The sequence below is a fragment of the Lissotriton helveticus genome, chromosome 12, assembly GCF_964261635.1.
Source record: "Lissotriton helveticus chromosome 12, aLisHel1.1, whole genome shotgun sequence".
Classification (NCBI taxonomy): Eukaryota; Metazoa; Chordata; class Amphibia; order Caudata; family Salamandridae; genus Lissotriton; species Lissotriton helveticus.
This window is the reverse complement of record NC_136073.1, coordinates 305358079-305370266: the sequence shown is the minus strand read 5'-3', so window position 1 is coordinate 305370266 and position 12188 is coordinate 305358079. Positions and strand designations below refer to the sequence as shown.

The following is a 12188-nucleotide window of genomic DNA, read 5'->3' as shown; positions in this document are numbered from 1 at the left end:
CAAATTTGCACATGAAGCCCTTTCTCCCTTTGGAAATCATGTCTTTCTTTTATTTCATCGAAAATCATTAACTGATTCCCCCAGATCTCATTAAAGACTAGCATCCTGCCAGAAGAACATGAAAAATAGGAAAGATCTTGGTACAATAGATTTATTAAATGGGGCATTCAAACCAAAGAAGCAAACATGGATCAATGACATAGGCCACTGTCATAAGGCAGAGGAGTTTGTGATATTTAAAGAACATCACCTTCATGGAAGGCAATTTATGGATGTGGTACATGCATCAACAACTAACCTAGAACTTATGCTCTTCAGGAAGAATTTCAGGCTGTAAGTTAGGACAACACTCCTACAATAAAGACCCCCCCCAATCAGTAAGCAGGAATCTTCCTTCTTGTTTATCTTTCTAGAATTGAACTTTGCAAGGGGTTGTAATGGCTACTGACTAGCAAGTCATGGACAGCCATGCTTATACAAATATTTGCATTTTGTTTTATGTTTGAGGACATGTTACAGAGCATTTCCTGCAAAATCCAAAAAAGTGAAGGCCTTTATTGGTGTTAGGACTCTTGGGAACCAGTAAAATCTCTAGCCTTTTACCAGACCCCACACATTCTTGAGGTGAACATGTGCATGTGCCTTCTGTCAAGGGCGGAGAAAGAGGACAAAGGAACAGTCACTATCTCTCTGTTTCTCTCTATCAAACTCTCTCTGTATTCCGAGGGATAATTTAGTGCTGAACTGGGCAGAGTGAGATTACTTGTGCACAGTTCATTCAAAGTGTCTGTTGAAATGTAGGAAATTTCCCACCTCAGTTTTCCTCCTACAGCAAGACAACATTTGGAGCTGAGAGCAGACCAGATGGCCTAAAAGATCTATATGTATATAAAATGAGTTTCTCTTCCTGTCCCCCAGATATGTAAATAGCTTTTAATACATCCATGGCTGGGCAGATTATCTAAATCACTCGTTCATAACCTTTTGACTTCTGTGGGCCTTCACCGATTCATTAATGGAATCCGGGGAACCGCACGGAGTCATTACTGGAAGTTGGGAACCCCAGCCTAGCATTTTCGATGATCTGACCCGCCAAACAATATCGGCATTCATCAAACAAATAAACAATGAGAACGTATTTTATTTAACTCACCAACAAATATTTGTATTTTAATGGGACATTTGGAGCTTTTTCTAAAACACTTGAGGTCACTCCTTCTCCAAACTATGGGCCTCATTAGGATGGCGGCAAATCCGCATCCTCCGGGCTGGCGGAAGCCACCGCCAGCCCGGAGGATGCAGATTCACCGCCGGAGCCACAGGAAACACCCACCGCCAGATTAGGATGGCGTTGGGATGGTCGTGGGAACAGCAGCGGACGGCAGGTCTGTCCGCCGCTGATCCGCGGGTTGTTGGGCACTATTTGGCGGCGGTGTCTGCAAGACACCGTCAGCCAAATTAGGATGTGTGTTTGAACATGCTTTTCCGCGGCGGCTTTTCCGCTGTGGAAAAGCATGTGGAACTTTGCTTCTGGGGGCCCCTTGCGGGCCCCCAGGGTGAAGGAGGGGTGGGGGTGCACATGGGGGGTACCTATGGTACCCCCCTGCATTTACATGCACAAAGCAGCAGGCACTGCGCGGTGCCTGCTGCTTTGTGCATGTAAATGCAAATCATGCATTTTTAACTTTGCGGCGGGTGCTGCTTCAAGCAGCACCCGCCGCAAGGTCAAATATACGGGATGTGACCGCCAGGGTGGCGGTCACATCTTAATTGCAACGGAGGGACCGCCGTAGCCCCTGCGGGCGGTCCCTCCACCTCGGGGGTGGCGGACGGACGCAGGTCCGTCCGCCATCCTAATGAGGCCCATAGTTCTGTTTGATGCACTTGCACTGCTCCCACAAATCAATTTGAGGATACTAACTTAATGTATTGCCTCTAATTTTAAATTACTTCACATTCACAGAATGTTTTAAAATGTCCAATGTTACACTTTGCTTCTTTAATTATATACTCTTTATTTATCTGTTAATATTATTTAATTTTCTGAGCAGTCACCGACCACCTCAGAAGGCTTCACGGACCCCCAGTGGTTCTCAGACCAAAGGTTAATAGCTATTGACCGAAATATTAAACATTTCATAACATAGTAATGTATTGATATTGTTAAAATCTGTATTTTTTCAGATTTGGGTGTGTGCCATAGGTATTTCACTTTCCATTAAATGTCTGTCTTGAGGCATACAAAAATAATATATGTCAAATACATTTTTATGAAATGTGCCACTGCAAACAGTGACCTGCAACCTCCTATGTGGAACTCTAAGGCTAAGTGGAAGTTAGCTGGCTCTGGTGAAAAACACAGTGCTTTACAGTGACATAACTCAGCCTGGGTGTAAATATAGTGGTACACAGAGGGTTCCTTACTCCTACAGCTAGCTTTTAACTTGCAGATAAATAGAATTCTACACCTTCCATCCAATCCACAGCCCAACAAGCTGATACAATTTAAGAATGGTTCTCAGGTTTGTCCTGTGCTACCAGTGTATCCTCTAGCAGTGAAACGATTCACCATTCTAGACAATGCTTACAGTGGTTGCCCTTTTCAGAAGGTCTCAGACAACAGAAGAGATTAACATCCAGAAGTCTAAAAAGCAAGCAAGAGGCAGAACACCTACTACAACCGACAGATGCTTGTATCTCGACTGCCCAGTATTACACTAAAAACCATATTACTGTGCATTCAATATGAGCGTGTTACCCATAATCATATTTTTCTAGGTGAGAAGCATAAAGCAGACAACCCTAAAGTATGCACTGTAATTCTGAGCTAGAAACAAATGTGCTAATGCTGTAGTAGGCAAAGTTTTGCATTTACGTTTTTTTGCAGTTTTTTATTTAATAAGCAGATTTAGAGGGCTGAGTCACTGGAATATGGATGCAGCATAAGAGGGTCTGATTTAGCAGGAACTTTTATGTTCAATAAAATGAAAACTAAAAGCTGAGGTTTTTTTTAAGCATTTTGCATTTAGTGTATACCGTTCTGCAAGACACATGTACTGGTCCTGGGTTGCTAGCGTTCCAATTTGGGGAGGACCTGGCTTGGCAGTCACGGCTGGACTTTTCAGTAGGGTCAAAACTGGTTTGCATATGGCTGGGTCAAAACCTAGGTGGCATGGTGAGCAAAAGAACGATGGGTTGGGAAGCTAACCCAAGTGCGCTCTTCTGACATCTAGTGTGTATGAAGAGCTCTTCCCACAACTGAATCTAGTTGGGGGAAAAGAACTGGCAACTCAATGGACTGGTTGAGGTGCAATTGAGAGACTACTTTAGGTAGGAACTTAGGATTGGTGCGAAGAACCACTTTGTCTTTATGTATTTGAAAGAAAGGTTCTGTAAAGTTATAGCTGTGGCTCACTAACACACCTGAATGAGGTAATGGCAACTAAGAATGCAACTTCCCACAAAAGGAATTGGAGGGGGCATGAGTATCGAGGCTCAAATGGGGGACCCATGAGTCTGGTAAGAATTATGTTAAGATTCCAGGAGGGTGCATGAGGAAGCCGTAGTAGAATAAATTATTTTAGTCCTTCCATGTAAGCTTTGATGGCTGGAAGTTTAAAAAGTGAGAGATGCTGTCTATTTTGGAGGTAGGCAGCAATTGCAGAGAGGTGTAACCATATGAAAGTGTGCGTTAAATGTGTTTTTGTAAACGAAGCAGGTAGCAGACAATGTCCTGTACTGTGGCTTTTAGAGGGTAATTTTTTTTGGATTGACCATAGCAAACAAATCGCTTCCATTTTGCTGCATACCAAGCTTTAATGGTGGGTTTGTGTGCTTCCTTGAGAATATCCATACTTTCTGGTGGCAAATGAAGGGGCCGAATTGCTAGGTTGAGAGTTTTCGGGTTTGGGTGCCTGACTTGTCCTTGATGTTAAGTGAGAAGGTCCGGCCTGTTGGGGAGCTTCTAGTGCAGACCCACAGAGAGGCCTAGAAGTGTTGTGAACCAAGGTTGACGTGCCCATGTGGGAGCTACCATGATGATTGTAAGAGATGTTTGCCTGAGCTTCTGAACTAAGAAAGCAAGTGGGAGAGGAGGAAAAGCTTAGGCCAATATCCCTGACCAACTCATCCATCGTGTGCTGCCTTTGGATAGTGGATGTGGGTACCTGGAGGTGAAGTTTGGGCATTTTGTGTTTTCTGCTGTGGTGAAAAGTTCAATCTGAGGGAACCCCTACTTTTGGAAGTATGGCAAGAGAATTTGTGGGTGGAGTTCCCATTCATGGACTTGTTGCCGTATCCTGCTTAGCAGTTCAGCCAAGTCGTTGTCTGTTCACGGAAAGTGTTTTGCAAACAGGTGATTGTTGTGATGAAGAGCTCACGCCCATATGGTCGGAGTCAGATTTGATAGCTGTGAAGATCGTGTCCCCCCCACAGTTTTTATTGATAATACATGGCTGTCATATTGTCCATCTGGACTAGGGCAACCTTGTGAGATAGGTGAGGGAGAAAAGGTAAGACAGGTAAGGAAGGAAAGCTTTCAGTGCTAAGTAGATTGCCTGAAGCTTTAAATAGTTGATATGTAGAGATTGAGGTTTGCCATCCGAGAGACCGAGTACGGTGAGATCCTGTAATGGACCACTCCACCCAGTCTGTGATGTGTCCATGGTGAGAGTGATGTGGAAAACAAGGTCCAGAAAAGATCGCCCTGTCAACAGGTTGTTGGTGTTCTACCATTCTAGAGAACAGTGAGTGGGGAGGTCTATCAACACTAGTTCCACCAATTGACCCTGTGACTGAGGCCACTGGTGAGCTAGATATTGCTGAGGGGCACGCATATGTAGCCTTGCATGGGGAATCATGGGAATGCAGGATGACATAATTCCTAGTAGAGGCATAACCGTCCTTACTATGATTGTTTGATTTGATTGGAACTGGGGCAAGGTTGCCTGATTGTTCTGAATTTGAGCGGAGTTGGGGTAGGCTAATCCTAATTGTGTGCTTAGGACTGCTCCCAAGTATGGTTGGATTTGTAGGGGTTGGAGGTGAGACTTGGGGGGCATTGATAGTAAAAAGTAGGTTGTGTTGTATATCTATTTTGATTTGAGTGTGTTGTTGACACTGCTGACATGTACTGGCTTCGATAAGCCAATCGTCTGAACACTTGTGGTGCAGTAGTCAATCCAAATTAAAGACCTTTGAACTGATAGTGTTTTCCTGCTACCACAAATCTCAAGTAGTTGTGTGGAGCAGGATGTATTGGTATGTGGAGGTAGGTGTCCTTTAGGTCTAATGTTGTCATAAAATCACCCTGTTAAAGAAGAAGAATGACATGCTGTAAGGTGACCATATGGAAGTGTTCTGATAGGATGTAGTTGCTTAAAGCCTGAGATCTTAGCTCGATCGTAGGTACCCATCCTTTTTGGTATTAGAAAGTATAGAGAGTATACTCATGAGCCTTGATGTTGAAGGGGAACAGGTTATATAGCCCCTCTGAGAATAAGGGCTTAGACTTACTGCTTTAGAAGTGCCTGATGTTCCTGAGATAACCTGTGAGTGCGAAGTGGAATGTTGGGCGGTGTGGTAATGAGCTCCAGACAATATCCATGTTCGATAATGGCTAGTACCCATTTCTCTGTGGTGATGGTTTTCCACACAGAGTGGATAAACTGTAGTTTACTCCCAACAGGTGTGTGTCAGAGGGAAAGATATGGTAGTCACTGTTTTGCAGTAAAAGTTGCTCCACAAGCGGAGGCACCCCTGCCCCTATCCCTGTTATTCTTTATGAAGGAACCTCTATAGAAACCCTTGGTGTAAGAGGTAAAGGGCTGTTTCTGTTGGGAGGTGGGTGCGTCTGGAGTTGGACTTATATGCACATGGTAGCCTGGGTGATGAAAGGTGCCCATGGAGTGAAGGTTTGTAATGCCCCCATTGCTTTGGTCGTATAAGTGTCCTTCTTCATTTTCTCTAAGGTAGAGTCTACCTCTGGGCAAAAGAGTTGTTCTTTTCAATGGGCATGTTTAAAACTGCCTGTTGGACCTCCTGTTTGATCCTAAAACACCTTAACCATGCGAGTTACCTAAGAAGGATACTCGTATTAATTCCTCTGGCTGCAGTATTTGCAGCGTCAAGGGCACAGCGAATGAAAGTGTTAGTGATGGTCTGTCCCTCTGTAACAATTTGTTGACCACTTTTCTTATACTCCTCAGAGAGGTGCTGGTAGAGTTCCACCATCTGATCCCAATGTTCTCTGTCATAGCGGGCCAAAAGAGCTTGAGAACTGGTGATGCGCCAATGATAGGCATCCTAAGCTGCAACCCTCTTTCCTGCAGTGTCAATGCACTTACTATCCTTTTCTGGGGGGGAGGTATCCCCAGTAGCCTGGGAATTGGCCTTCAATGTCCAGTAGTGGTGACAATGGAGTCTGGTGGTACTTGATTCAAAATGAATACAGGATCTGATGGTGCTACCTTGTATTTTTCATCTACCCTAGTGGTGATACTTCAGGCCCTGATAGGGTCCTTAAAGATCTAAGTTGCATGCATCATCATTAGGTAATATAGACAGATATTATGTATCTCTATATTGTGTATCCCTGTGAGTAGAAGTCAAAGTGCCAAAGAGGAATTCCTGCTCCAGGGATTTCCTATGGAGCTGTACGTTGTAGAAAGCTGCTGCTCTTGTAATGACTTCCTGAGGATGAGCTGTGTACAGGTTGAGATCATTTGGTGTAGTGGGATCCGTGTCATATATATCCCAGGGATGAGGATCTCCTAATGGTTCCCCCAACTCACTCGTGTCAGACTGTGGTGATCCTTGAGGGGACATGTCTTGTATATCCTGCTATGGAGATAACAGCTGAGGAGAGTGAGGAGGGGATGGAGGTGGTTGAGAAGGTATTGGAGGGGAGGTGGTGTAGGAAGCGGTAGATAAGGACAGCTGGCAGTCTTGTCTTTTGCTTTCTTCTTGAGAGTAAGTGGAACATCTAGTGCCTCCTCAAATTACAATTTCTTTTTTAGAGGTGGTGGAGAGGAAGGTGAAGCAGGAAAGCAACAAGTGCCCACTTGAAGTTAGATTTTCCTCTTGAATGTCCATTTGCAAGGATGCATTCAACAGGAAACGTTGAAGCCGATGATGGTTTTGAGTCTTTTGGCTCCGAAAGTTTTGGTACCAAGGTTTTTGGCTTGGAAGTGTGATGCTTAGTCGGCGCCGAGGGAGATGGGGTCAGCTGCAAAAACAGTATTGAGGGTCGGGTCGGTACCAAAGCATGTTTTCTGTCAAAGAGGTCGATGCGGAAGGCTTGGCCTTTGTAGCAACATTTAGCACTGGGCTCGAGGGCGGACTTCCAAAACATTTTCGGAAGGTCAGAAGGCAGTAGTGGTCCAGCGACCTCTGATAGTGGGAGTGTCCAAAGTTTTTGGGTTGGCTTGGATGGAGGGGCTGAGGTCATAGTACTCACATGCTGGGCAGATGGGAGTTCCTGCATCCCTATGTCTACCTCCACATCTGAGCCACTGCTTTTCACGAATCGAGAAAGTGTAATCTTTCGACGGTCGGCTCCTCTGGGGGTTTTCTTTGCCGAAAATGTCGCTTGTGTCGTCTGAGGTCTTCTAAGACATTTACAGCTTCACAGTTGGCTTCCTTGTAGACGGGTGAAAGGTAAAGTTTGCACTTAAGGTGTTGGTTGGTGTGCAGATATTTTGAGTGGTAATGTGGACAGAATATAAAGGGCGTACGTTCCATCACCAGCAACACATTTTTGGATGGAGCTGATATGATGCCGAAGGTAGGACCGAGTAATGGCCCGAAGGGCGATCAGACAAACAAATTAGAACCGACAAGATTGAAAGGATGCAGATGGTGAAAGCGCAAACTATAAACAATACCGGCGAAGACAGCAAGAAACTAAAAGATTGAACCGAACGGAGTCGAATGATGTACCAAAGGCACACACGTCCGAACCAGACGGCGTGTAGAAAACAATCTAAAAATGGGGTCAATGTCCATGAGCAATATCACTGAGAGGAGGAGTCACTCAACCTCGTGACTCAAAAGACTTCCTCGAAGCAAAACAACTTGCACAATTCCAGACCCAACACAATAGTAATATGCAGAGCATGTGTATCTACAGCCACACATGCCATTGAACATAAATATTTTAGCAGTCACAAATTTTACCCTCAGGTTCCTCATATAGAAAAACTTCCACATTAAACTCATGGCAAATTGGGAAGTGAAAAAGTTCTCTGATTTAGGGTCATGTGATAATTAACCTGATGACATGCATTAGGATTTTATTCCCCCAAAGAGGAAATCTTTTGACCAAATATTGTGAATTCACTGGACAGCTTAAAGAATATCGCACATTACACAGCAGAACAACCATACATTTTCACAATACACTGGCATGAATGATTGGACGCGAGGTACTGATTTGCAGGTTCGAAGTCCTAACCCAACATAGTGTGAAATATACATTTCAAAGAAAAAGCCATATAAACATCTTATGAACAGCTTTCTGTACAACTTTCAAGACTTCCAATTATGGAGGATTCTCTCCAGTTGTGTCTTTCTACAGAAGATTGACCTTTACCTTCCTTACACATGAAAGCCCTAATGCAATCAAAAATAAATGGAAATGGTCAAATTGGTAAATCATAAAACTTGAATTCTATTTGTATATCTTTGTGGCTCGTAATGCCATAAGACTAAAATTATTGAAAACTACCAGGAAAGATATTTTATATTAACATGAAAGTGAAATAGAATAAATGAATGGAAGAGTGAATATGTCTTACCAAGTGTTGTCTAAGCATTGTGAACGATGAAATGGCTGTTTCTTTCTTAATGCCATCCTCCAAGTTAGAAATATTAAGTGCCTGCAAAAAATGTATACAACGTGAACTCATGAAGCTTAGTTCACAAATTAATAGCATTGTTTACCAGTGAAAAAGCAGGCACAGGTAATGACTATTAAAGAATGGTGAAAGCATGCAATATGTGCCTTCAGATGTAAAATATATCATTTATATTTTTGTGATAAGCATCTAGATTAATTCACAAAAAAGTAGACTGCAAACAAGACTGAACAAATTCAATTTTGCCTTAAAATGCTATATTAAGACCTAGGGCACAATTTAGATCTTGGAGGATGGGTTACTCCATCACAATGGTGGTGAATATCCCGTCTGCAGAAATATAAATACCGTAGGATATAATGGGAACTATATTCCACCATTTTGAGGAGTAATTCGTCCACCAAGATCTAAACCAGGTCCTTGTTCATTTACACTTTTAAAAATGTAATGAAATAAAAAAAAAAATCAAAATCAGCAAATAAACTCCTCACACAAGGTCAAGTTAGATTCTATGTTATCTGAACAGTCTCTTTGGAAGAAATGTCTTGTTGTGTCCTCATCTCGGTAGCCAAATTGACTCATGTTAAGAGTGGTAGCAACGAGCTAAGGATTTTTTAACAACGTGAGGCTCTATTATGCAGACTTTTCTTGCTGTTTTGCGATTAGTAGGCAATACTACACCCATGTCCTGCTTCAATAGGCATGAACCAGAAACACAAAGGAAAGGCTATAAATAGATGCTGTAAAAGGTGACCGGCCTCTTTTCTTGCTGCTAAATCACATACGTGCCAGAACTTTATTTATTTCAACCCTGCCTTGCACATGTGCCTTTTGTCTCTTTCCTGCTGATGAATGCGTGTTACTTTGTCATCGATATCCTGTGGCAAACCTTGTCTGTTTCAATGTGTTTAAGTCAGTTATATGATGAAATGCATCACATGCTTGTATTGGGCTTGTAGGCTGATATATTCCCTTTAATCTTTGTTTAGGATTTTGAAACAATGTGTGTTGTGCTTTAGCAAAAAGTTTAAGCCTTTTGATTCGTGAAGGCAAGGGTTTTGTTCACCTACAGGGCCTACTAGGAATAAAATAAAATAAAATATATATATAAACTGCCGCTCTCTCTGAACTACTTTTAATTATGTTTTTTGTCACACGAAAGTAACTGCACTGACCAGTTTTGACCTGCAAAGGTCAAAACGCATTAGTGCAGTTACTTGTGTGTGACAATAAAAATCATTAAAAGCAGTTCCTGAAGTGCGGTGGTGATTTATATTTTATATTTTGGGACATGGGTAGTTTGGTCCACCTTCTATGACGCACAAGCTGAGGAGCGTGCTCTTCATTTTGAAAGACACATTGTTGCTGCGTGTGTGTGTATATATATATATATATATATTACCTATTAGCGGTCGCCAGTAGGTAGTGGTAGTTAGGACCAAAGTTTCCATAGGAACAGCAGGGTTTTAAAATGTTGGCGCCGCATGAGGAATCTCCACAACATTTTCACAAAACTTCCCCTTTTTAGGTTGAGCCTAGCGGCGGAGCGCATGCACTACTGGCTCACTCTCATCCCATATTTTTCATTGGCTTGTGTCATAGTCTTTTGTAAATGCTGCCTTCGGATTCGTTATTAGGCTTGTTACTCCCTACCTAGTTGGCCTTGTCTTCATTTGTACCCTCCCATGGCGACTGTCCCTTTTACTCCAGTTGTTACACAGGACCTGTTATTTAGTATGTAAGCACTATGTACTTTATTGAGTTTCTCTTACTGCAGGCCAGACATGCTCTGCTTCAGCTGAAACTGCTTTTGCTTTTTAAGCAGCAGGGCCACCCTCATAACACGGGCGCCTGCTTTCAATCACTTTAACCTGGCATTATCCCGTGTCTGTTTGAACGCCCCAAGTAAAATAGATTTAGAAATGATTAGCAAATTAAGTCATGTGAATTTCAGGGAGCACATAATCCTGTGCTAATGGGCTGAAGCTGACAACAACACATCTTTGTTACATTTCATCTGTATTAAAGCCACCTGATGGGTTGTTTTCAAAAGCCTGTTTTATTACCAACACCACCACCTCCGCCACCAATACCACTATCACCATACCACCACCAATACCACCATCACATATACCCCCAATACCATACCACTGCCAATACCAATACCACAACCACCAATACCACCACCAACACCACCATCTTCAACATACCAATACCACCACCACCACACCACTACCACCACCACCAATACCACCACCACCATCAATACCCCCACCAACACCAATACCACCACCAATACTACAACCACCACCAATACCCTCACCACCAATACCAACACCAATACCACCACCACCAATACCAACACCACCAATACCACTACCACCAACAATACCACCACCACCTAAACCACTGTCACCAATAGCACCAGCACCACCAATACCACCACCACCTACAAACACACCACCAATACCAAAACCACCACCAACAATAACACCACACATACCACCAATGCCACCATTAATACCACAACCACCAATACCACCACCACCTCCAATACCACTAATACCACCACCACCACCAATATCACCACCACCAATACCACCAATGCCACCACTAATACCACCACCAATACCACTGCCAATCCCCACCAATAGCACCACCAATACCACCATTACCACCAATACCACCATCACCACCAATACCACCACCAATGCCACCACCACCACCAATACCACCAACAATACCACCACCACCAATACCATCGCCAATCCACACTAATACCACCACAAATACTACCAATACCACCACCACCACCAATACCAATACCACCACCAATACCACCACCACAACAACCACAAATACCACCACCACCAATCCAATACCACCACCACCAATACCAATACCACTGCCAATACCACCAGCAATACCACTACCACCACCACCAGCAATACCACCACACATACCACCACCAATACCACCACAACCACAAACCCACCAATACCACCAATACCAATACCAACACTATCACAAATACCACCACCACCAATCCAATACTACCACCAGCTATACCATTACCACTGGCAATACCACCACCAATACCCCCAATACCACCACCACCACTAATACCACCACAAATACCACCACCACCAAAATCACAACAAGCAATACAATACTACCAGCACCAATACCACCACCACCAATACCACCACCACCACCACTAATACCACCACCATAAATACCACCACCAATACCAATACCGCCACCAACACCACTACCACCACCACCACCAATACCACCACCACCACCAATACCCCTATCACCACCAACACCACC

The 12188-nt window shown here is 43.4% G+C and overlaps 1 protein-coding gene across 4 annotated transcripts in view; it reads right to left on the bottom strand.

Moving 5' to 3' along the window:
• The window catches only part of LOC144797772 (fatty acyl-CoA hydrolase precursor, medium chain-like), a 300448-nt gene that overhangs the window by 33195 nt on the left and 255065 nt on the right, over positions 1–12188 (bottom strand). For all 4 annotated transcript variants that reach the window (XM_078668531.1, XM_078668532.1, XM_078668534.1 and 1 more), the window contains one exon: positions 8796–8876. In XM_078668531.1, the coding sequence (XP_078524657.1) occupies positions 8796–8876 (81 nt within the window). The remainder of the gene's footprint in view (positions 1–8795; positions 8877–12188) is intronic.